Raw genomic sequence first — 27,585 nt, forward strand, 5'->3', positions numbered from 1 at the left:
ATGGAGAAAGACAGTTGAGCATAGCTTATGTGGCATCTAGACGTTAACAATAGCCTATATTCTTCAATAAACAATGGGTAAATATTAAATGAAGTCTAAAAATGTATGGCAGGATTCAAAGGCAGATTCATATTGGCCAAATATATACATATATATATCTACTAAATGAGTTTGGACTCCTTGTTGGACACAATAGCTGGTTAAGGATAACCCCATGTCAGAAATACTCGTGTTCATTGTATTTTCTACATTTGATGGGAACACCGTGAGAGGAAGGTGTGAAGTATAAGGCGTATATTTCAAACTATGATTTAAAAATCAAGTCATTCGTGTTGTCCGTGATATTGTGTATTGCTTATTACAAAATTGGAATTCTGGGATGAATGATCGCAGAGAATGGACAAAGAGCTTATTATGACTACACTTCCCAGCCTACGTGGCGCATAGTACGTTTGTGATGTCACAATGAGTATACGGTTACACTGTAGCATTCCTTACTCTATTGTTACTTTGTAACAAACCGGGGCAGAGGCGAGGAAAAGGAGGACGTCAATCTGGCAAAAAATCCGTAACAATTTGACATTACTGTACCAAACAAGACGAAGAACGTAACGGTCATTATACTTGAAGAAAAACTGCATCGATCCGATTGAAACCACCATTGCAAAGAAAGGATAAACGAAACAGATGTCAGCGGATTGCTCTTCCAATGCAAGCATTGAAAGGCTCAAACCAGGAAGATAAGTCATCCAGCAGTTATCTCAAATTGTAACAAACGAAACGGATAATGTCAGTAGTCTAATAAATTTCAACCAAACTGTTTGACGTCCTTCTTTCCCACCGCCTGCCCCGGCTTTAGGATTGCTACGTCAAAGTTAAATGGAACATGCACTCCTTGAAGCGACCATAAAATAAATGTCCTTTATGTAGTCAGTTAGTTCGTTACACTATTTCTGCATTAGTAGGCTGACTATCACATAAATAAGTATTCATACTGAATAAATGAACTATTCGTTTTACTATAGAAAGCTTTAGCCTACAACTAGAGAGAAGCTAAAACTGTCGGGAAAAATCTAAATAGGGCGTTTCAAGATCCAAGAACAATCCTCGGTGAATAAAAGGAACGTTCAGCGTTTTGATCGGGAGAAGAGGGTCCTTTTCTGCCGAAGGTAAGGGGCACTTGGGGGTTTATTAACGTTTTACATGGCAGTTTGCCATTGCCAAGGGGGGCTGACATGGTATGCTGGAGAGACGGGACCAATCGAGGCTCCTGTGTCTGGCAGTTAGATTTACATGATTTCCTACTGCACCCAGTCATTCCATCGTCCTTTCACGAAATCTAGTTTGTTGTCGTTTGCGGCGGTTTGAGGCACTCGGTCGTTGAACGGTTTATTATCAGCAAATATCCTACACTGTGTGTAGTTTTAGGACTGTCGGAGCTCCTCTGATTGTCATACAGTATTGTCCTCCTTTATTGTAAATGTATACTATTGAGTCTAGCCTATGTAAAGTATTACAATTCTAATAACGTAGTATAGGATACTGGCTTCTCTAATTTGTTTCAACTAAATTAGGTCATCGTCGTGGAATGTGTTTCATTGAGTTATTCTGATAGCTATTTGTAATGTCTAATGCTTTGCTGGAGAATATAGAAATGTAACAGATTTTGTATTCTACAAAGCCTACCAGCTCACAGAATGAGAACCAAGGCCTGATACATTATCCTTTGTATGTAATAGTCTAATCATTAACTGATTTTGGCTGTCTGGGCCTCTTGGTTGTGGACAGTATCACATGATGAACCTGCATACTTGTAATCATATCAGTCGACATTGTGACATTTAGGAACTTTCTGCGATAACCACTATGTTTTGTGTAGGGGATTGTTGCTGCCTCTTGAAAGGTCATTCTGTCGTAAGGATCACACATAACGTGCATTATACTTTTCCTCTGTAAAAGAAAACAATGGAGACACATTTACTTGCAATGCAATCTCTATAGTAATAAGCAATAGGCTATATTCTAGTGAAACTTCAACAGAGAAGCAATAAGTTGCAGTCCCTCATTTTCCATAGGGCTATACGATCACATTTGAATTCTGAGGGTTGGTTTCACTTCATGAAAGGGAAAGGGAGATAACTAAGTGCTTTTAACTGAAATGTGTCTTCTGCATTTAACCCAACCCCTCTGAATCAGAGAGGTGCAGAGGGCTGGGGAGGCTATTTATGTGGATGTGAAGATCATTGAAACCATGAAGGGGAACACATATGGCTTACAGTAGGCCTACACGGGGGTATAGAGAGGGAGCCTATTCAAAAGTCTCAGCATGGCCCTTATTTGACCCTCTGGTGTTGCCGAGTGACCTGTCTCTGGCATCCAAATTCCGTGCTATTGAAGGGTCCTGCGCTTTGTTTTTAAAGGAAAAGCTAAAGGGACATAAGGCTATCTATCTACAGAACAGTTTTTTTTTCTAAGCCATTCATATAAACCCCTGGCTGCTTTCCTAGTTGCCATGGTGACGTTTCCCAGACTCGATGATTTTGGAGCAGGATTTTCATGCGAGACAGAAAGAGAGGGAGTGATGGGTTCGGAATACAGATGAAAGGAGAGTGAGACTATAGCAAAAAGCTGATGTCACCTCAGTGTGGTATCGGGAATTGATCCAGATTTGATTTAATTAATAGATGTTTATAAACAGTTACAGTTGAATAATATGCTATTTTGTTATTCAGATGGGCCCATAGGATAAATGTGTTATTGCTACGTCTGCTGTGTCTTATTCTCATGCCTTGGCTTGATGAAAGTTCATTTTGGTGTAAAATGTCTAGATATGCCTCCATGGCCTTCAATATTGTTTTCATTCCTTCATTCCAATTGTGTACCTACGCATATGTGCAAGGCTGATACTCTATCTCTGTCTGTGAGGACCGCCTACCATCTATCTGTCTGTCTCTGAACATAATTTGTCTGTTTCTCCACCTTCAGACATCAAGTTTCCATGGAGGCAGTTTCGTCTCTCAGCCTCAAGCGAAGATTTGAGGAGGTGGACAGTGGCTCTCCCTACTCTACACCAAAGGACTCTGACGATGAAATCTCCAGCAGTGACAGTGCTGACAGCTGTGATAGCCTCAACCCCCCCTCCAGCACTGCACTCACACGTAAGGGAAAAATGGTTCTCAAATGGTTCTTCCTCAGCTCTTCAGGTTCCTTGGAGAACTCTTGCCCGATGAAGAACCTTTGAGTTATTCAAGAACCTTCAGAATTCTAAAAGGTTCTTGAAGTGTTTGGAAGCCTGCAGATGTGTCCCTTTCCATAGCACACAGCAAATTGTCCATTGTTAACTAGTGTTGATATTTAATTGTAACATTTCTAGTGTTGATTCAAGAGTTAAATTAACACTTGGTGGTGTAAAATAACTCCAGTGTTGGTGTTAATAACCAGAGTTGAACCAAAACCACGCACCTCAGTATCATATTTCTCAGCATGCTCTAATGCAAGTTATTTTTTTATGGTTTGTTTCAATATTTTTTATGTTTAATTGATTAATTAAGATTATGCTACTCAAATATAAATAACATGCATTTTCTAAACTATTCCAATCTGTTACTTGGACTTATTGCTACCGATACTGAAATGGTTGTTCCAGTTTAGATGTTGAAGGTAGTCTCATATTGTATCTTATGCTGTGTTTAGATGGTACGAGGTAGACGCTAGACGGCAAGCCGAATGTCATTGTTTTCAATGAGATCACAACGGTAAAATGCTGTTGAGGCTGGCGGTGAATGACATCAGTGGCCAAGGTAGATGGGACTTTCCGCCAGAGTTAAACTATTTCACCTTTGTAGTCTACGGAATGTTGATTTGCACTGTTTGTTTACTGAAATCACCATAGCAACACACAGTCGTGCTGGCTTGCTTTTGCCGTAACAGTATTGCTTGTCCTGATATGCTGACTTGTTTGACAGTTTTTGCCTCCCTCGTCTAAATGCAGCATTAGTCTTCCCAACCGTGGCAGTGGTTCTGAATGCAGGTTGCGGATGAATTAAAATTCCAAATGTTGGATATCCCCACTCTGGCTGGATTCCAATAGGAATTACACATCACTTTGAAAGCCAGCATAATGTGACGTGCAGGCCTGATGTGGCCTGTAAACTACAAGTTTCAGGACACTATATTAGCTTATAACTAGGCCCTCAAAAGAAGGCCTTATGAAATATTTATTGTATTGTCGTAAAAAAATTATGCCAACATAATGCCAAAAATAATGAGTGCAATAACCATGTCTCTGTCACGAGCAAGCATGGTCATGGGTGGTACTGGTAACTCTAAAATTATCTCGAAAGGAACCCTGGGAAATATGCAAATAAGGCTTAAAACCTCACGGCAGGGCTTTTCAATTCTTGTGCTGGAGGGCCAAAACATTTCTGGTTTGGGATTTTTGTATGGTTCTTCAAAGAACCGTACCATTTCGGTTCTTCAGATCACTCTCAAGAACCTTATTTGGTTCCAAATAGCAGCCTTATTTTTAAGTGTGTACGGTACAACCAGCATTACTTGTCGGCTAAGTTTCTTACCAATTAGACTGATGCATGACTTCTCTAGGCAGATCGTTCGTGAAGTAAAAGGATCATTTTAAGTCTGTCTAAAAATAGGCTTGGCATTAAAGTGTATGATGGATTGTTACTCTGTAATAACCCTTATACTATCTGTGGTAATAACCAGTCCATGGAAACTGCTCACTCATTCTTACCCCTATTTTCTCCACCTCCCTCCACCCTCTCCAGCAACCTCCATCCTAAGACGGCACAAGCCCTCTCCAGGCCGGAAGCGGGTGCGGTTCGATGTGGTGACGGTGTACTACTTCCCCAGGCGGCAGGGCTTTACCAGCGTGCCCAGCCAGGGGGGCAGCTCCCTAGGCATGGCACGCCACCACTGCTCCATCCGCCGATACACACTGGGAGAGTTCGTCCGCGAGCAGGAGACCAGTCACCGCCACGCCCTGCGCCAACACCTCCGCCAGGAGAAGCTCAATGCTCGCAAGATAAAGGTGAGGTCAAGCACTGGTCGTTCTGAGAGAGCTGAAAGTGTTATATGGTTTTTAATTTCAGGACCTCCTGAGGTTTAAATACATATATGTATAACTTCTAACCCCTCTCTAGCTGACGCGTAACGGTACGGTGCAGTGTGCCCAGGCTGACCTGTTGACCCTGGAGGACGTGTCAGACGACGACTTGGATGTAGAGGGTGTGGAGGTGGACGACTGCTTCTTCCTGCAGCCGCTTCCCACAAAGCGGCGTCGGGCACTGCTCAGGGCCTCCGGGATCGCCCGTATAGACGCCCGGGAGAAGGCTGAGCTACGGACCATCAGGCTGTCCAGGGAGGAATGTGGCTGTGACTGCCGTTTCTACTGTGACCCCCGTCACTGTGGCTGCAGCCAGGCTGGCATCAAGTGCCAGGTGTGTTAAGTCAAATGAAATACTTGCTTACAAGTCCTTCCCAACGATGCAGAGTTTAATAAATAAAACAGTAACACATGAGGAATAAAATCAAATATGGAACTATATACATATGGAAATATATACATATGGAACTATATACAAATGAAGTCGGAAGTTTACATACACCTTAGCCAAATACAATTTAACTCAGGTTTTCACACTTCCTGACATTTAATCATAGTAAAAATTCCCTGTCTTAGGTCAGTTAAGATCGCCACTTTATTTTAAGAATGTGAAATGTCAGAATAATAGTAGAGAGAATTATTTATTTCAGCTTTTATTTCTGTCATCACATCACACGTTTACACTTCACCTGTATTAGTATTTGGTAACATTGCCTTTCAATTGTTTAACTTGGGTCAAATGTTCCGGGTATGATGCTGCCACCCCCGTGCTTCACGGATGGGATGGTGTTCTTCGGCTTGCAAGCCTCCCCCTTTTTCCTCCTAACCTAACATAATGGTAATTATGGCCAAACAGTTCTATTTTTGTTTCATCAGACCAGAGAACATTTCTCCAAAAAGTAAGATCTTTGTCCCCAGGTGCAGTTGCAAACCGTAGTCTGGCTTTTTTTATTGCGGTTTTGGAGCAGTAGCTTTTTCCTTGCTGACCGGCCTTTCAGGTTATGTCGATATAGGACTCATTTTACTGTGGACATAGATACTTTTGTACCGGTTTCCTCCAGCATCTTCACAGGGTCCTTTGTTGTTGTTCTGGGATTGATTTGCACTTTTTTGCACCAAAGTACGTTCATCTCTAGGAGACAGAACGTGTCCACTTCCTGAGCGGGATGATGGCTACGTGATCCCGTGGTGTTTATACTTGCATACTATTGTATGTACAGATGAATGTGGTACCTTCAGGCATTTGGAAATTGCTCCCAAGGATGAACCAGACCTGTGGAGGTCTACAATTTTATTCATGAGGTCTCGGCTGATTTCTTTTGATTTTCCCATGATGTCAAGCAAAGAGGCACTGAGTTTGAAGGTAGACCTTGAAATACATCCACAGGTACACCTCCAATTGACTCAAATTATGTCAATTAGCCTATCAGAAGCTTCTAAAGCCATGACATAATTTTCTTGAATTTTCCAAGTTGTTTAAAGGCACAGTCAACTTAGTGTTTGTAAACTTCTGACCAACTGGAATTGTGATGCAGTGAATTATAAGTTAAATAATCTGTCTGGAAACAATTGTTGGAGAAAAAAAAGTATATGTCCTAGCCGACTTGCCAAAACTCTAGTTTGTTAACAGGAAATCTGTGGAGTGGTTGAAAAACGAGTTTTAATGACTTCAACATCAGTCTATGTAAACTTCCGACTTCAACTGTACATGAAGGGACTAGGCATCAGGATAGATAATAATAAGGTATTTGAGGTAGATATGTACATGAAGGCAGGGTAAAGTGACTAGGCATCAGGATAGATAATAATAAGGCATTTGAGGTAGATATGTACATGAAGGCAGGGTAAAGTGACTAGGCATCAGGATAGATAATAATAAGGTATTTGAGGTAGATATGTACATTAAGGAAGGGTAAAGTGACTAAGCATCAGGATAGATAATAATAAGAGTAAAATAAAGAACAGAGTAGCAGCAGCAAATGATGAGTATAAAAGTGTGTGTGTGTAATATGTATGTGTTTGTGTTATGTCAGTATGCGTGTGTGTGTGCATGAGAATGCGTGTGGGTTTTATGTGGGAGTGCCCCAGCAGTGTCATTGTCCATTCGTGTGTGTTTGTGCGTGATAAGGAGTTTATAACAGAAGGCTATGGAGTTGAGCGGTACTGTATCTGTTCAGCACTCAGTACATATTAGGGCTGTGATGATACCAGTATCACAATATTTTTACCAATGCAAAAATGAAAACACGAAGAAGACCAAAATCTTTGGCCCTTTAAAAACCTGCTGTATGTAAAATATTGTGTGCTATAGCTTGGAAACCACTTTGGATATTTCCAACATTAGGGCTGTTTTCCTAAAGAGGTTACATCCGCTTCATGTTTTGTTTCCTTGCCACGATACTAATGAGTATTGCGATACTGGTATCGTCCCGGCCCTAGTACATTTGGCAGAATTAGTATAAAGATGAACAGCAAATCAATGTCCTACAGACAAACTGTCTTTGCTGAATATTTTATGACTGTATATATTCTCTCAAATGTTGTTCTCTTTCCAGGTGGACAGGATGTCTTTTCCCTGTGGCTGCTCTCGTGATGGCTGTGGGAACTCGGCAGGCCGCATCGAGTTCAACCCTCTCCGCGTGCGAACACACTACATGCACACCATCATGAAGCTGGACCTGGAGAAGAGGAGGCTGCTGGGGCAGAAGGCAGGGGTCGGGGGGAACAGTATGCAGAGTCTGACCTGCTCGCCTCCCCTTCCTCCACCAGGCCTCCCTCCCCAGACCCTGACCTGTCCACAGGGGCCAATGGCCTGGACTCTGAGTTAGAGACAGAGGAGAGAGAGGTCCAGATGGTCCTAGAGGCTCAGGACCTCCTGACTGACCAGGCCTGCCTCGAGCGTGAGAACGAGACCGCTGTGCTCCACCTGCAAAGTGCAGAGGAGCAGGAGAGGATGAGGGAGGAAGAGGAGGAGGAGGAGGCACAACGGGGCAGGGGGGGAACAGGGGGCCTGGGGGAGCAGGCTTTGTGCCTTCTGCCTGGGGCCCTGCAGGGGGAGATGCCTGGGGACACAGGTGTTGGGGTGGAGGGGGTCCCTATCTCCCTCCTCCAGGGCCCGTTCCCCACTGGAGCTACCCTGCTCTGCATCACAGAGAACCAGGAGGGAGATGGGGAGGGGGACAACCCCTGTGGTGGCCTGAAAGACCCGGCCTCCTCCCTGCTCTACTACCAGATAGGTCCCATGGAGAACGAGACGTTTCACAAGTCTCTGCCTGAGCAGGAGGAGGCGTGTGTAGAGCGAGAACCAGGGGGAGGAGAGCAGCGAGGGAGGGATGAGCATGGAGGTAATACCTGCGGGCAGGATGAGGGCGAGCTTTCGCCCCCGGTGGCTCTGTGCTCAGAGAATGGCGTGGGTGCTAAGGAGTTACCATTCTGCCCCCAGCAAAGCTCCTTAGAAGGGCAGTGTCAGGAGGAGGCCTGCCTGGCCACAGAAGGAGAGTTGTACCCACCACTGCCCCCTGAAGTTTAGTACTAGCACCTCTGTCAATGTTTTGCACAATAGCTTCATTTTGAGCTGAATAAAGCCTACACTACATGGATAGACAATGACTATGATGTTACAGGTTAGAATTCATATTAGTAACCGTCATTACTAGAAAAATGTATTTGGAAGAAATGAGCTTGACCATGAAAATAAAGTGAAGGAGGGAAAATCATCCTGAAAGCACACCCAGATCTTTCCCCTGCAGTAGTACTGTCAGTTCAGTTGTAAGTCAATGAAATGCTCTCATTCTAACGGGGCTGGAGATCATGGGACCTGTCCCAAATGGCACGCTAATCCCTATATAGTGCACTACTTTTGTCCAGGGCCCATAGGACTCTGGTCAAAAGTAGTGCACTATGTAGGGAATACGGTGCCATTTGGGACGTTACCTGGTTGGCATTAACGAAAGAAAGGACTGTAACTCAGTAACTGAGAACTAAGTAGTGTTGTTTTTAGTTCCCGGCACCACTAAGAGACGGTGTGGTGGTGTGAGTGATAACATTTGCTCTTGGAGACGTTGGTCAAGGGAGCATTTCCGAATAATTCATAGGATTCCAGTGGCTTGATTAAAACAAGAAGGTGGGGTCAGGAAGAACATGTGCTCTGTTGTATACTGAGTGATACAATAAACACCAGTTGTGTTGAAAAAGTTTGACTAATTGGCTAGCATTGTAAATGTCACACTGGTCTGGTACACTTTGTCCAGCTGTTTAGCTGTAAGCTTTGAAGCCAAATTAGGGCCACTGGCAGTATCTACCCCCCCCACCCCCTTCCCGACTGAGAATAGACCTAACAAACAATCCTGGAAATACTTGTTTTTGGTGTACTGTATAAGTGTTTGAAATGGGAAAGGCAGAGCTGAAAGAGCTGCTTGTTTGATCTTCATGTTGTGGTCTGTCTAGGAACTGGGTGGTATGTGCCCCTCGCTGCATTGAGGCAAAATGGTAAAACATTTGTAAAGATCAGAAGGTTTGCACCGGTTCCTCTTTCTAAATAGCGTCTCTCCGGGCCTACCTACCTTGGACCTCTCATGCAAACACAGTTTATTTATTAAAAGACAAGTTTACCCTATAATAGTGACCATTACACTCTTCTGATGTTATGACACTTCTTTTAACGACGTGTCTTTGTAAAATTGGGATGCTGTTGATATTGAGTAACAACGGAGGTCTCTGTTTAATCAATGAATGAAAGGAACCGGTCTTTGTTTTGTTAGTTAGCATGTCAGATGATCGTACAGGTGGTCAGAGTCCATGGGAAGTGGACCATGTAATGCTGAAGGGACAAAATAGACCTGCTTTGTCCGTCACGTCTTCACGTCACGAATCGATAGGGGGATTCTCTGTGAAACACAGCTATTTTAAGTCATTACGGCATCATTTAAAAAAATATATATATATAATTTGAAGACTTAAAAGAAACTGAAAGCCTAAAGCTGTTTGAAGTAGCAATACAGAACTACAGAATAATGATGTGATGTTGCTAAATTATGTAAAGAGGATATGACAAAACCTTAATTGCATCAGTTTTTGTTGAGTGTGTATGGATGTGTGCACGTTGTTTGGTTGTCCTTGTGTGTGTTTGAGATTGTTGTTGTGGGGGGGGGGGGGGGGGCGTGCATACAATTAGTCATATTTCTTAAAAGGTGCTGTGATAGGTTAAAACATGTGTAACTTTTTCTGAAGTTACGTGAAATATATCATTTCAAGGACTACATGTATCTTGATGGACTTGATGGACATTTCTGATCGAAAGTTTGATCAGAAATCCACAGAAATGGCATTGAAACCAACCATTTCTGTGGCGAAGGGAAGCGTTACATTAGGCCCTCTGACACAGGGATGCAATGGCTGTGGCACACTGTCTGCAAATTATGATACTTGCTTTGAATGACATACTGTATAGGTTGTCAGTATATGTAAATGCAATCCTATAACATATTTTGGTCTTTTAAATGTATTTTTTGTGCTGTGTCTGTTCTTACTGGCCGATGTATGTGAGTGTGCCGACCCATCATGCACCACAGTCTTCATCCTCGCTTGACTGATCTATTTTAAAGCTTGCTGCCATCTTGCCCAGTGTATCATGTACTGTATTATGGGCCTAACTAACACAGGATGAGGTTTCTGATATGTCTTTTTGCCTTCATTTGTTGTGTTAGCAATATGATAATGCTTAAGAGATGCACCAAAGCAGTGGTTTCGAACCTGACTCATTGCTGTCATCATGCACCCGTTTCTAGATGATTCAATAGGAGTCTCCAGCTCTGATTCATTCTGAAGACTTGTGGTGATCTTCTCAATCAAATAGATGTATTTGACACCATTGCTTACCTTGACACAGTTCCAGCTTCTAAGTAATTGGTGAGTGAAACTAAAAAGCTGCCTAATTGTTGTGTCCTCGTCTTTGGCTTCCCTATGAGTAGATTTAGGTTTGGGACCACTGCACTAAATGAGCTCCAACCCACTATGTGATTATTATGTTTGTCTGTGTGTAAGAGCAGAGGTGTGTGTGTGTGTGACTGAAAAGATGGACTGAGGTTTTGGTTGGACTTCATCTCAAAGCTGTGATAATTACTCTTATGCTTACTGTTGCCTAAAGTGGACAAAAATGTTTTATACAAAAAAAATGTAAATGAAAAGATACATTAAAAAAAATAAAACACAAACTCTGGTTTTGATTCTATGATGTCCTACTTTTTTTCCCTTGACTAATTGTTGTGTGTTATATTGCTGACTCCTTGTCTCTCCCAGGTGGCATACATGAGCTGTAAAAAGGACAGAATGTCCGTCAACAACTTCAGAAGCCATACGTACGGAATGGTCACTAGAGACTTCAATCTGTAACCTGGACAAGATCCAGGGTGAAGAATTTCTGCAGGGGCTGGCCAGCACCAGATTGGCGAGTTAAAATGCACTGACACAGCTGAATTTGGATATAGTTAATTTAAGTACAATCAATTCTTTCAAAAAAGGAGTAGGTCTACTCTATGCCATTTCAGCACTAAACGGACCCCTATGTGAGAAGAGAGTTCTACCACTTGTAAAACTCTAATCATGGGTTACCGTGTTAAATTATATGACCACTAGAGTGCAGCATTGATTCAGTTTTAAAGTGTTGCTCTGCAGTGTGGACTACCCCTTATTGCCCATGTCAAAAGGCTGTCTATATTTTGGGTTGAACACAACCTTTTGTTTTGAACTGACAATGTATACATTTTATGTTTTTGTTTCTACAAGTCTCTCCTCTTACCCTTATCTTCCTTTGGACCCAGAGATAAATCTGCACTGGCAGCAGATTTTCGAAATCCCAACATTTCTCTGTTTATCAGAAGAATGTGCTGTGAAGCCATGTCTCTTCCAAAGTTCTCCAGCGCAATTTGATGGAGTACCAAAAAGACAAGGCATATTGACAGTCTACTGCAGCTGGGCCTCAGAGTGATCCCTATAGTTTACTTACACATTAGACACACACTGGGAGAAGAACACTCAGACCAAAGCCCTGGCTGATAACACACCCACTCTGTGTCGTGTTCTCCTGCTGCTAGCTATTCATTAATAAACTCAAAAGGCAATTAACTATGTCAACTTCAACTCTTCTTATTTCTATCCCTGGACAATAAATACTCTTACTTTTTCACATTTCTAAGAACAATGCAACAGAAGTTCTACCCGTCAGTAATGCTAAATGCTTAGGCTAAATGCTTTAGCTTGGGAAACTCATATTTTCCCCTTTCGCTTTAATGGCAGGAAGCTGCTTGCTGGGAAAAGTCACACAATGTCTCTCTTCTATTTCCCATGAGTGCCGCTGGGTAGAAGTGACTTCCTGTCAGTTGACGCTTGCTGCCAATGCAGGCAAATAACAGACATTGGCGTTCTAAGATCGCTATGAGGTCCAGGATCAGGATGCACACAGAAGCCTTGTTTACACTATCTGCTAACATGTGAGTTTTGTGATCCAATCACTATCTGATCAAGGTTCGTTGCGTCTACACATTCTATTAAAATATGTCTTATCCATCCACTGTGTACACACTGTGACCAGATTAGCTGGTGCCTCTCTGTATGCAAATTAAAATAATATTTATTTACAATTACTGATGCCATAAATCAATGGTGCAACTTGTCAAGGATTTTAGAGGCTGGTATATTGATTTAAATGGTTTGACCATCCAAATCTGTTTACAATTGATTGATATCCAGACACAATGAGTGCCTGACTACCTTCAAAGGTGGTCAGGAAGGTTTGATCACAGTCAGTAATGTACTGTTAAACCAAAGTTTTCTGGAATTTACAGTAACGTACTGTACTTTTTGTTTTACAGTAACTTACTGGCAGCCATTTAAAAAAATGTTTTTTTTACAGTGCCTTCAGAAAGTATTCATACCCCTTAATTCTTAATTCTAATTTAGTTACACTTAATTCTACATTTAGTTACAGCCTGAATTCAAAATCTCACCCATCTACACACAATACCCCATAATAACAAAGTGAAAACATTCTTGAAAATTAAACACAGAAATATCGAATTTACATAAGTACAGTATTCACATCCCTGATTCAATACTTGTTAGAATCACCTTCGGCAGCAATTACAACAGAGAGTCTTTCTAGATACGTTTCTAAGAACTTCGCACACCTGGATTGTACAATATTTGCACATAACTATTTAGAAAATTCTTCAAGCTCTGTCAAGTTGGTTTTTGATCATTGCTAAACAGACAGGTTTGAAAGCAGACTGAACCAACTTGTCCTCTGGGATTTTGCCTGTGCTTAGCTCTATTCTGTTTCTTTTTATCCCCCCAAAATTCCTAGTCCTTGCCAATGACAATCATAGCCGTAACATGATGCAGCCACTACCATATGAAGAGTGGTACTCAGTGATGTGTTTTGTTGGATTTGACCCATAACATAACGCTTTGTATTGAGGACATAAAGTTAATTTCTTTGCCACATTTTTTTGCAATTGTACTTTAGTGCTTTATTGCAAACAGGATGCATGTTTTGTAATGTTTTTATTATTATTATTAAAACAAGTTATTTATAACTTATTTTGTACATAACGTTTCTGCCACAATCTCTGGCCAAAAAGAGATTCTGGATATCAGGACAGCGATTACTCACCTCGTCCTGGACAAAGATTTATTTCTTTAAAGAGTCAGACGAGAAGGATTTACTTCAGGCACCCGACAAGGCCAACATCACCGTCATTCACAGGAGAAGGAGAGGGAGATATCGGAGATGTAGGTCGGGGTGCATTGTAAGGATCCGACGGTGAGTGGGTAATCTGACTCTACCATCAGTCCTATTAGCCAACGTACAATCATTGGATAACAAAGTAGACGAGCTATGATTATGAATATCCTACCGACAGGACATTAAAAAATTAAAAACGGCAATATCTTATGTTTCAGAGTCGTGGCTGAAGGACTACATGGATAATATACAGCTGGCGGGTTTTACGCTGCATCGGCAAGGTAGAACAGCTGCCTCCGGTAAGACAAGGGGTAGCAGTCTGTGTATATTTGTTAACAGCAGCTGGCACACAAAATGTTATATTTAGGAAGTCTCAAGGTTTTACTAGCCTGAGGTAGAGTATCTCATGATAAGCTGTAGACCACACTATTTACCAAGAGAGCTTTCATATATATTTTTCGTAGCTGTCTATTTACCACCAAAAACCAATGCTGGCACTAAGTCCGCACTCAATGAGCTGTATAAGTACATAAGCAAACAGGAAAACGTTCATCCAGAGGCGGTGCTCCTAGTGGCCGGGGACTTTAATGCAGGGAAACTTAAATCCTTTTTTCCTAATTTCTACCAGCATGTTAAATGTGCAACCAGAGGGGAAAAAACTCTAGACCATCTTTACTCCACACACAGAGACACATACAAAACTCTCCCTTGCTCTCCATTTGGCAAATCTGACCATAGTTATATCCTCCTAATTCCTGTTTACAAGAAAAAATAAAGCAGGAAGTACCAGTGACTTGGTCAATAAAGAAGTGGTCAGATGACACAGATGACTGTTTTGCTAGCAAGACTGAAATATGTTCTGGGATTCTTCCAACGGCGTTGAGGATTACACCACATCAGTCACTGGCTTCATCAATAAATGCATCAATAACGTCGTCCCCACAGTGACCGTACGTACATACCTCAACCAGAAGCCATAGATTACAGGCAACATCCACACTGAGCTAAAGGGTAGAGCTGTCACTTTCAAGAAGTGGGACTCGTACTACACCGGCTCCAATGCTTGTTGGATGTGGCACGGCGTGCAAGCTATTACAGACTACAAAGGGAAGCACAGCTGCCCAGTGACACAAGCCTACCAGACGAGCTAAATTACTTCTATGCTCGGTTTAAGGTAAGCAACACTGAATCATGCATGAGAGTGTGTGATCACGCTCTCCGTAGCCGATATGAGTAAGACCTTTAAACAAGTCAACATTCACTAGGCCGCGGGGCCAGATGGATTACCAGGACGTGTCAGCAAGCGCTGACCAACTGGCAAGTGTCTTCATTGACATTTTCAACCTCTCCCTGTCTTAGTCAGTAATACCAACATGTCTCAAGCAGACCACCATAGTCCTTGTGCCCAAGAATACAAAGCTAACCTGCCTAAATTACTACCGACCTGTAGCACTCATGTCTATAGCCATGAAGTGCTTTGAAAGGCTGGTCATGGCTCACATCAACACCATTGTCCCAGAAACCCTAGACCCACTCCAATTTACATACCGCCCCAACAGATCCACAGATGACGCAATCTCTACTGCACTTCACACTGCACTCCCACCTGGACAAAAGGAACACCTAAGGGTGAATGCTATTCATTGACTACAGCTCAGCGTTCAACACCATAGTGCCCTCAAAGCTCATCAATAAGCTAAGGACCCAAGGACAAACACCTCCCTCTGCAACTGGATCCTGTACTTCCTGATGGCCGCCCCCAGATGGTAAGGGTAGGTAACAATACATCTGCCACGCTGATCCTCAACACTGGGGCCCCTCAGGGGTGCGTGCTCAATCCCCTCCTGTACTCCCTGTTCACCCATGAAAGCATGACCAGGCACGACTCCAACACCATCATTATGTTTGCCGACGACACAACAGTGGTAGGCCTGATCACTGACAACGATGAGACAATCATTTGTGCCAGGTGTGATATCCCTCCTAAATAGCTTGGGCGAATGTTCCCATTTACTCCGTAAGGCCAGCAGGCTAGTATTTTCTTCTTTTTTATTTAATGTTTTATTTCTTATTTCTTCTTCTTATTTTTATTGGTGCGTAACTGTTATGAAAGTTGCATTGTCAATTTTGTTTTGTATTTAAACGGCACTTTAAATGTGTACATGACACTGCAACAAAATATCCCCATGGGGACAATAAAGTCAGTAAGTAAGTAAGTAAGTGAGACAGCCTATAGGGAGGAGGTCAGAGACTTGGTCCTGTGGCGCCAGGACAACAACCTCTCCCTCAACGTGATCAAGACAAAATAGATTATTGTGCACTACAGGGAAAGGAGGACCGAGCACGCCCCCATTCTCATCAACGGGGCTGTAGTGGAGCAGGTTCAGAGCTTCAAGTTCCTTGGTGTCCACATCACCAACAAACTATCATGGTCCAAACACACCAAGACAGTCGTGAAGAGAGCACGACAAAGCCTATTCCCCTTCAGGAGACTGAAAAGATTTGGCATGGGTCCTGTTGGGTGGTCCTTTGCATGGGATGATGTAAGTTTCCAGCCTGAGAACTAAAGCATTACATCCCCATTACCCAGTATTTTTCCATCATTGGCATTACAAGCATACAAAGGTTATCACATATATATACAGTAATCATGGCATTGGTCTTATCAAGTTGTAGAAACATCTCAAGGATGATCAATGAAAGCGGGATGCACCTGAGCTCAATTTCGAGTCTCATAGCAAAGTGTCTGAATACTTATGTAAATAAGGTATTTCTGTTTTTGAATTTTATAAATTTGCAAAAATTGCAAAAAAAATGTTTTCACTTCATCGTTATGGGGTATTGTGTGTAGATTTCAGAGAAAAAAATAATATGTAATCCATTTTAGAATAAGGCTGTAACGTAACAAAATGTTGAAAAAGTCAAGGGATCTGAATGCTTTCCAAATGCACTGTGTAATTGTATGTGTGGGGTACAGATATGAGGTAGTCATTCCAAAATATTTTTAAACCCTGAATGAGTCCATGCATCTTATTATGTGACTTGTTAAACACATTTTTATTCCTGAAATTATTTAGGCTTCCCATAACAAAGTGGTTGAATACTTATTGACTCAGGAAATGTTAGTTTACATTTTATAATGAATTTGTAAACATTTCTAAAAACATAATTCCACTTTGACATTATGGATTATTGTGAGTAGGCCAGTGACACAAAATCTCCATTTAATCCATTCTAAATTCAGACTGTAACACAACAAAATGTGGAAAAGGCACTGTAATGGTCAGAGAACTGGAGAGAACTGAGTGGAGGGGTGCCACACCACACAGCTCCAGCCCACCAATCTGCAAACTGTTCTTCAGGGCCTGGAAAGAATGTGCTCCCTCTGTGAGTGACGTCAGTGCTATACCATCATTAGGGTTTCATTGAGCTCAATCTCTCTTAAATGGTACTATTTATAAATAGTTGCCCATGGCTATTTCCCTCCTCACTCACATGCCTAGGAACTGAGAGTTATAGAAGAATATCCAGACCCTCCGCCATTGAGTTAAGACTCTGGTCGTTCAGTTGACAGCAGCAGAATCAGATGCCTCCCAAAAGGCCTCGAAGAAAGAAAGACAATGAGGCAATGTGGTGCTGAAAATGTGGTGCCGATATCTGACGTGGAGGATCTGATTAGTGTGTAAACCACTACCGAGGGAATAAAGAGTCTTTAGTCACTTTAAAAGGTTAAAAGTAATTGGTTTTCATATCACACTCACTTATCTGCCAGTCATACCCAGAACAATTGGGGAAGGCGGGGGCTCACGAGTTTGGGGTCCCCCAGGAGGTCGGTTCCGCCAGATAGCGTATGAAGACATCATAAACCATGAAAGAAATTTTTAGAATTGCAGGAAATTTGCTTTAAAACGGCACCATTTTCTCTCAGCCTCATGGCAAAATGTGTAGAATAGCAGGAAATTAGTTCAGAGATTCTTGAAAGTGGGGACAATCCTTGTCCAGTAGGAAATCATTATTTTTGAGATTTTGTTCCATTATTTGTGCTTAAAATGTACATTTAGGGGAATTTCATATGTGAAAATATTTGTTTTTGGAATTTTCTAAATGCTTTTGCTTGGACCGTGAAACTTCTACAGCAACTCAAAAAAACAAATCACTTCAGAGAAAACATGCTGTATGTCTCTTTGTGTGTGTGTTAATATTGGACATCATTCTATTTGTATGACAGCTGCTATGCCAAAAGTGAGTGAGCCAAAAGCCATAGACGTACCATTCAAGGGCCTCAACCATACTCAAAAAGTCCATTAGCTTGTTTTTTGACTGGGCCCTACATTTCACAATACAGTCCCCTTTCAGTGATACACAGAGTCAGACTGCCATAAGCAAAATATCTTGGGGACCAGTTTAATAGCACACACTTAACTTCAACCGAGGATAACTCATTTTCCATTGCTCACAAGCTCTGTTGAGCAATAGCATTAAACTATATTGCCCTACAAAGGCAAAACGCTGTAACTACGCCAACAGTGAAACTGAGAAAAATGGCTTTGAAGTATTTTTTGCTATCCAGCCAAATATGTTGTAGGTAGATACAAGTAAGGGATAACCTACTGATTTATCATCTAATTATGAAGTAATGTTTTATGCATATCAACCATGACCACTGATTTGACCTATGATCCCTAAAATGCAGATACTGCCGCCTGCCTTTGTATGACCTTCAACAGCTATATGGGTAATGCAAAGGCAAAGTGCAGTATCTCCAATCTTAATGTGTTGATACAAATGTCTTGTTGATTCCTGTTTAACTTTGTATGGTTGTTTATTTGACTTTTAGGGATCATAGGTCAAATCAGTGGTCATGGTTGATATAAATCATTACTTCATAATAAGATGATACATCAGCACATTATAATTGATCTACCTACAACATATTTGGCTGGACAGCAAATCAACTTTTAAAACATTTTTCACAGTTTCACTGCTGGCGTAGTCACTTCTCTTTGCCTATGTATGGCAGAGCGGGTACCTGCAGTCATCACACGGTGGAACAAAGCCAAAGTGCAGTAGCTTCAGTTACATTTTGACCAAAAGTGTAGTTAGTGTGTTTTGCCTTTTTAGGCCAGTATAATGACCTTGGGATCCCGTCCTACCCCTCTCAACCCACCCACACCCACAATCACCCGCCCACCCTTCCACCCTCCCACTGTTACATGATTCGATCTATAACCCTTCTGAGAGTTATGGACTGGGCACGGCTGGGCCGAAACCAGATGATTTTGACAATGTCATTGACTCAAGGGGTAAGGGACGAAGATGCCAAAACTAGTGGAAATAAGGGAAATAAACCAAGGCAAAAACATGACGGCATTGTCAAGCTGTGCCCTGGGGAGCAGGAAAAACAGCTGTGTGTTGGATGAAAAACGGTTGGCCATGCTTCCCCTGTTCTGTCTCTGTCCCTATGGAGAACTTTGTCAACTCTAACATCCAACTCCCCGACGGGCTGCAGTCGGTTTCTGGAACATACGTAACATAGAAAAACAGTTTGGACAGAAATTTCCCTGTAGTTTTTCCTGTGTTTTTTAATCAAACAAATTGTTATTACTCAGTTATTGATTTTTAATCATACAAATTCTCACGACTCAGTTCGTGTTTCTAGCAATAGTGTCTGCTTCTGTACTATAACCATCCAGACCATTAGCTAAGCAGTTGGCTCTATGACAAGTTTCCCCTAAGGTGTTTGAATATCTATAGGTTTGCATAGTTTCTTTACGGCAATCAGGGATCACCTCAATTGAATACTTTCTATCGTAAACAAACATTAATACCACAGATGTCTGGGGAAAGTCAATGTTGGGGCATGTGGCAATGTAGGACTGTTTGATCTAAAGCCATTTTATGATGATGCATTTGCTGAGTGTGAACAAGTAAGAGTTCACTTCTGACTTTACTTTAACTAAATTGATCTTTGGTGTAAAATAGCCTTTTCTTGGTTTTGGGATATTCCCATGTTCCCTTTTACTTTGCTGTGATTGGACACTGCGGATACAGACACAGGGCTCTTCAGTATCAAATGTCATGCCTGGGATTACATATACCAGATAATGGTAATTCAATGGGGGCTGGTGATGCAGATGGATGGCTGGTAAAATCATCACCCTCGTATTGTAGCAATATGCCGTTGCATTATAAAGACAGAGTTACTGAAGTCATAATAATGACCTCGATCTTAAAACTCGCATCCAGAATTCGAGCGGGAAATAAAGAACCCACGGCGACTTTGAGATGTACATGAAAAGCACAGTATTACTACTGTAATACTGTTATCTACCAATTCCACAGAGGATTCCGACACAGTACGCAAGTGTTTTCAGGGTATTCAAGGTATGACTGAGACGGATTCTGTATCTGGACCTTTTTGAAGGGTGTGAATCCGTGACGAGAAACAAAGAAGAAGAAATTATTCACATTTTTGCAACCTGGTCTCTCATGTCAGTCACACTCATCGGACGAGCGAAACCTTGAACTCGTGAACTGGTGAGACAAATGACTCTGATTCTGTGAGAGGTTCTTTATCTCTATAATTTACCGCCGCCTTCAGAATGGGCTGCTGTGATGTGCCAAAGAGTTACCCAGTTTTGTTATCCCCTCGTTCTCTTTTGCCAGTCTCCACTGTGCAGAGCTCATCTTGAGTAACACATTATTATAGGGCACCAGATAATAGGGAATGTTTCTCTCTGTGTGTGTGTGTGTTTCTTGGGAAAGCTGACTCAGCTAGAGCCCCTGAATGTTGTATGTTTGTTTGTCTGACTGTCTGTCTGTTGGCTTTGTTCTGAATGTGGTGAGGCAATCTGCCAGGGCAAAACCATGCTCTTTATGCATCTCCTGTTGTGTCCATTGCTGCTGGACTGTGCTGTGCTCCACACGTTCAGAGAGTGGAACATCAACTACAATGAAAGTTAAGACCAGACAGAGGCAGGATACAGGAGCTCTACCGGACATTATGTTCTTCTTGACAGGCAACCAGCATCTCAATTATCTCACGCGACACACACCTATTTACACTACTCTTGCCTCATCTGTCCATTTTCCTCTTCGCTCCGTTTGCCTCTTGTGGCCATTGCCACTGGATGTTGCCATCTCTTGCCAACGCTGCCATTTTCCTGGCCTCTCTAGACTCTTGCCAACGCTGCCATTTTCCTGGCCTCTCTAGACTCTTGCCAACGCTGCCATTTTTCTGGCCTCTCTAGACTCTTGCCAACACTGCCATTTTCCTGTCCTCTCTAGACTCATGCCAACGCTGCCATTTTCCTGGCCTCTCTAGACTCTTGCCAACACTGCCATTTTCCTGTCCTCTCTAGACTCTTGCCAACGCTGCCATTTTTCTGGCCTCTCTAGACTCTTGCCAACACTGCCATTTTCCTGTCCTCTCTAGACTCTTGCCAACGCTGCCATTTTCCTGGCCTCTCTAGACTCTTGCCAACACTGCCATTTTTTCTGGCCTCTCTAGACTCTTGCCAACACTGCCATTTTCCTGTCCTCTCTAGACTCTTGCCAACGCTGCCATTTTCCTGTCCTCTCTAGACTCTTGCCAACGCTGCCATTTTCCTGTCCTCTCTAGACTCTTGCCAACGCTGCCATTTTCCTGGCCTCTCTAGACTCTTGCCAACACTGCCATTTTCCTGTCCTCTCTAGACTCTTGCCAACACTGCCATTTTCCTGTCCTCTCTAGACTCTTGCCAACGCTGCCATTTCCTGTCCTCTCTAGACTCTTGCCAACGCTGCCATTTTCCTGGCCTCTCTAGACTCTTGCCAACACTGCCATTTTCCTGGCCTCTCTAGACTCTTGCCAACACTGCCATTTTCCTGTCCTCTCTAGACTCTTGCCAACGCTGCCATTTTCCTGTCCTCTCTAGACTCTTGCCAACGCTGCCATTTTCCTGTCCTCTCTAGACTCTTGCCAACGCTGCCATTTTCCTGGCCTCTCTAGACTCTTGCCAACACTGCCATTTTCCTGTCCTCTCTAGACTCTTGCCAACACTGCCATTTTCCTGTCCTCTCTAGACTCTTGCCAACGCTGCCATTTCCTGTCCTCTCTAGACTCTTGCCAACGCTGCCATTTTCCTGTCCTCTCTAGACTCTTGCCAACGCTGCCATTTTCCTGTCCTCTCTAGACTCTTGCCAACGCTGCCATTTTCCTGGCCTCTCTAGACTCTTGCCAACGCTGCCATTTTCCTGTCCTCTCTAGACTCTTGCCACCTGCGTTATCCCACTTTCTATACAGTGCTTTCTATACAGTGCTGCTTCTGTCCCACTGCATCTTTTGCCACTTCATGTTGTTCCTGACCTTGACGTTGACCCTGCCCTGGACCTCGGAATGTCAAGAGGGACTCTTTAGAGCGTGGAGGAGGGAGAGGTTTACATTTGATTACATAGTGGCGGAAATCTGAGGGGGCATATGTGATTGTAAAGCTGGGAAAGGAAGGTCGAACACTTCTTTTCCCTACTGGATAAGCTAGTCATCATCAGATGCCAAGGTTCTTGTTTATGGCAAATCTCAAACTTTGCACCGGCTGGCCAGTTGACTTCACAAGTTAATTGAAACCCTTGACTGTTGTTAATTACTTTCTTTCTTTCGGTTTCTGTCTTGCACATTTGAAAGGAGTAATGCGACTTGTATCCAGCAGGGGACCAACTGAACTGCTGTTCACGGAGGTTTCAGTAGCAGTCACATTTATTGATCCTTGTTTCTACTATCCGATGACATAACTTCCTGTCCTTCTCCACTGAGTTTCCACACACTGTGCTTGGCTTGGCTTGTTTCTCTGTTGGTGTCATGGAAATGTTTATCTCGATGCAGGCCTTTTGCTGTAGGGGGGGGGGGGGGTGTTCTTTCCACTAGTGGAATTATCGGGGACGGTGAGGGTTGAGACAGGGTAATGTAGAAGAGAGTTTTTCTTTATCATGTTTGGATAAGAGCAAATACTGTAAGCTGCTGTATATCATTGAGGACTACCTTGTTTATGTGTATTGACAAAATTTTATTGAAAAGATTCCACTTCACAATTATCTCTTGTAGGATACCTTTTGAGGGGGAGGGAGTTCCCCCATGTCATTTGTTTCTTGTGCAATTGCTCCCACTGTGAGCTTGTACATAGGAGGTTGTAACAGGGCCCATCCTGTCAGTGATTCAATTTCTCATCCATTAACTTGTTTCAGAATGATCTGTTTGGGCAGTGTCACCACAGGGGTCTGATGTCATAATAAAGTTTGCTTCCTGTTTTGGAGTGATCTGCTTGGGTGGGGACATAATGTACAGCTAATGAGGGGAATTCTTTCAAAGAAACTTTGACATTAACAGGTTTCATTAGATGGACGAAAGTAAGACACCAGAAACTAATAGAGAGAAGCACAGGGAAGGGGGTCGGGGACGGATTTTATTTTCCTGTTTAAAGCACTGTTTTGTCTGGTATCTCTGTTATTCCTGGCCACGCACTCTACTCCCCTAAAATCCTATCTCAGATTACTGCTGTGCAAACAGAACTAGTAGGAGTCCAACAGGTGATGGAGGGGTGGAAGAAGAGATGGAAGGAGGCGGCAAGCTGTCATAATACCCCAGGGTCCTCTTCACCAGGGAACTACGACTCAAATTAATGACCATTTGTGATGACATCACTGGGTTATTTATATCTCCTTTCCAGGGTTCCAGGGGATTTAACCCTGTGAGACCCCCGTTTGCAAAAATTAAACAGGTCCTAAAGCCAAGTCAAACCCTACATAGTTCATATCCTTAGACCCAGATGTATCTCTTAATAGCAGTTGTCGTGTGCCCTGTCTTCTCTAAGATGTAGAAGATTATGTAGAAGAAAATAAACCGAGAAGCAAACATTCTGAGGCAGAGAGAAAGGGGATCTCCTCATTGAGAATTGAAGTATCCAGAACTCTGCTCCACTCTAAGAATGAAATTGAATAACAATTCTTCTCCTAAACTGATATTTTACTGCCAAACAATGTGAGATGTGTGTGTGCCCTGTTTAGCTGCCTTTAGTCTTTCTATTGTGTACCCTTGTGTGGGTCTACATTTCAGTCTTGTTTTCCTCTATTGTCAATCACAAGATGACAGGAGGTCAATCCAGCCACTAAAAAGAGAGATACAGTACTCTGGAACATAATGTGTAGAATTTAGAGAATGTAGAGTAAAGCAAATCAGTCATAAAGATAAAAAGAAAATAAATATGTTTTCCATAAGGAAACTATTTACCGCTGTAAATAATCTGTCTGGTGCATGTATGTATGTATCACGTTTGTCTTGCATTGCTCTGTTCATCAAGCGGTACCCCATCCTTAGTAACAGTATGAGACAGGGTTGAGGGGTTGAGGATGGATGTGCTGGACTCTGGGGTCACCTGAGCCCACTGATCTGGGACTGGGTGATTTACTGCCACATTCTAGTGGAGATTTAGGGTGTCACGCTGCCGCCTTCTTCTTCTCGATCCCCCTTTTTCTTCTCTTCTTTTAACTGCCAGTCTGTACCAGCTGTTCCGTTCCAGAGCTGTCTAGAGCATTTCCGTCTCAGCACTTCCCATCCCGTGGTGCCGCTGTTTTCCCAATGAGCCTCAAAGGGAGGAGAGGGGATCACATAGTACAGGGTCTTCATTTATCTGGATTTTAAAAACTACGTCTGACATGGAATTTCTGAGAACTTCAGAGAGGACAGACCTCATATCTCACTCATTTTACATGACTCCATTCTTGGATTATTTCCAAGGCTGCTGATAAAATAATTTGAAATGTAACCCTATACTCCTGTCCCTGGGATCAATCTCAGAGGAGAGGGAGTGGTGGGGGATCCAAAGTGCCATACATTTTTGGGCAGTAATGTAAACTAGAGGGCCAGGTTGGTTAATTAATAGGACATGACCTGCTCTGGATCAATGTGTCCTCTTATTCGTAACCCCCCCTCTCTCTCTCTTTCTCTCCTTCTCTCTCTCTCCTTCTCTTTCTCTCTCTCTCTGTTTCTCTCTCTCCTACACCACGTCTGTTGTGAAGTTCACACTGCAGACACAACCTGAACATTAACGATAAAAGCTATTGTTTCTTGTTGAGGTGCGTAGGTTCAAAACTGATTCAATTAGCAGTCAGGAAAAGCATTGTGTTTTCTATCTCCTACGTCCATTTACTGGCGGAGGACTTAATTAAGACCGTTTAGGAGGAGGTGGGCACCACAGACCTCTTGGGGATGTTTTGGCTATGAGAGCGGATGCACTCTCGCCTCACTCCTAACCGTTTCTCTCAACAGCCGGGGTTGCAGAAGGTACAGTTAGTTCATGGGTAATTCCTGTATTCCCCCATACCTCAGGTCTCTAATGGCCAGACACTTTTTCCATTAGACCAGCAGACTTCATTTGCCTTGCAATGAAAGGGATGACATCATTAATGTGTGCTTGAAGAGATCCCTCTAATATTCACATAGGCGAGCAAGAGCATGCTAGTAGGGTAATTGTGAAATAGTGGGTCATGCTCTGTGATTTAAAGGGGGACATGGGAGTGTGCTGAATGTGGGTCTACTTTTTCAGATAGTACACGTGTCCAGGGCCAGTGTACCATGAGTAGGGTGTGACCGGATCACCAGATTAGAGGACTCTTAGATACTTAGATACTGGTGTCTACCCCTGAGGGTGTTGGGTGTTCTCCCTCTCCCATGTTTCTGACCCTTCATTAGGCCTCTGCAGAGTGTGTCCACTCACCCAGGGAGGAGAGGTCATCTCACAGCCCTCTCTGATCACAGACCCTCTCTCTTTAACAGCCTTCCTCTACTCCATCCCTCCCTCTATAGCCACCCCGACCCAGCAAGCAGCCCCCCCCGCCCCCCCAACTAACTTCCACAGGCAGGTGAATCAACGCACTCTTTGTTGAGCCACCTGAAGTCTTTCCCCCCTGGATCCCTCATTTACTGATTAGTGGCTTGCTTTCCCAGTGGAGACACCAGTGATTCAGAGCTTCTCTTTGTTGTGGTGGAGGTAGCAGCTGCCCCTCATTCATTACCTCCTCACTTTTTTCTTTGTCATCATGGAGAGAATATCACTCTAAGGATTTATTTTTTTTTGGTACATGTTATTATGGTACTTGGAGTGGTCGCGTGTGTGTGTGTGTGTGTGTGTGTGTGTGTGTGTGTGTGTGTGTGTGTGTGTGTGTGTGTGTGTGTGTGTGTGTGTGCGCGTGCGCGTGCGTGTGTGTGTGTGCTGTTGTTGTGTAATCAGATATGTTTTCTGTTGAAAAAGGGAAAACGCTTGACCTTTTTGCTTCCGTCTGATTGTTCTATATTTGACCAGAACTCATTTAAAAGTCAGTAAAAGTTGGAATAAAGATATCACAAAGAGGTCAGGACAAGGAGGGGGTAGTGGTGGTGGATTTGTAGGCAGCCTAGGGGGCAGGGTGTGTATTTTCTTGGAGGGGGGAATACTGTTACAGACACATGCTGTGTTAATGAGGGGGGCATAGGCACAGCCTTTCCCCAGCATGGGTGCTCTCTTGTGGAACAGGTGGCAGGAACCCTTGGTAGTAGAATGGTGGTTTTGGTCCTAAGTAATGAAATCCTTTCATCCTGGTCTTTGTTGGAGACAATGTAGCCTACACATGATTCAATGATGTGGTAGTGAGTTTGAGGTTTCTCTCTATGTGTGTTTACTGTACATCACTGAAGTTTGGTTCTCTCATTTGTTTCTTCAGTTTACAGAGAGGGGGATTCCATTTATCCAGTGGGGCCCAAAACTCTTCATCTTCTATTCTTTTGCCCTCCTCTCAGCTCGCCTCCCAATATAAACAGTGTCATAATGACCAAGATTGACAATGGCAAAGATATCAATTCACGTAAGACGCCAAGGAGTCAACTAAGATATTTCCCAGTTTAACCCAAACATGTTACTCTCTGAATAGGAGTCAATAATACAAAGGCCTAGTGGGGAACTTTTATCAAAACAACCATTGAAAATAGTGAATGTTTAAATCAAATCAAAATCAAATTTTTTGTTTTACTTTATCGTTCCTCCTCAAATGTTTTATCATTAAAAAAAAGGTAGAGTTCTTGCTTGTTCCTCAAAACTATTTTTTGTGAGTGAAGGTTTTGCAATGCAGCTTGTCTCTAGACATTGCCAACATGGCTTTTCCGGTCTTGTCTCACTGCATAGCTGTGTAAGTAGTGGCTCTCCTCTCCTCTCCCATGAGTCACTGCAGCTGGACAGCTGTGAGAGCTGTAAATATTTTCAGCAACAGTCTGGTTTCTTTGGCTGCTGATTACAGTGGACATACACATGGAGACTACTACGAGTTGTATGATCCCTGATACAATATGTCCTTGAATATAGTTAAACAAGTAGCCATCAATCCCTTTCTGTCTGTCTGCCCCTCTACCCCACCCACCTCCTCCTCTCTCAGACACATATGCAGTTGAAGTCGGAAGTTTACATACACTTAGGTTGGAGTCATCAAAACTTGTTTTTCAACCACTCCACAAATTTCTTGTTAACAAACTATAGTTTTAGCAAGTCGGTTAGGACATCTACTTTGTGCATGACAAGTTATTTTTTCACTGACACAGACCGATTAGTTCACTTATAATTCACTGCATCACAATTCCAGTGGGTCAGAGGTTTACATACACTAAGTTGACTGTGACTTTAAACAGATTGGAAAATTCCAGACGATGATGTCATGGCTTTAGAAA

General features: G+C 42.8%; 1 protein-coding gene across 1 annotated transcript; it reads left to right on the forward strand.

Annotated features, from left to right (window-relative positions):
• Positions 1-466: 466 nt before the first annotated feature.
• csrnp2 (cysteine-serine-rich nuclear protein 2) lies at positions 467-10,274 on the forward strand. Its single transcript, XM_064957347.1, is given in 6 exon segments — positions 467-1,169; positions 2,986-3,158; positions 4,785-5,047; positions 5,160-5,456; positions 7,678-7,839; positions 7,842-10,274. Coding segments are annotated over 5 exon segments (1,692 nt in total). The 5' UTR covers positions 467-1,169; positions 2,986-2,998; the 3' UTR covers positions 8,652-10,274.
• Positions 10,275-27,585: the final 17,311 nt, after the last annotated feature.

The sequence above is a fragment of the Oncorhynchus masou genome, chromosome 33 (genome assembly GCF_036934945.1).
Source record: "Oncorhynchus masou masou isolate Uvic2021 chromosome 33, UVic_Omas_1.1, whole genome shotgun sequence".
NCBI classification, from domain to species: domain Eukaryota; kingdom Metazoa; phylum Chordata; class Actinopteri; order Salmoniformes; family Salmonidae; genus Oncorhynchus; species Oncorhynchus masou.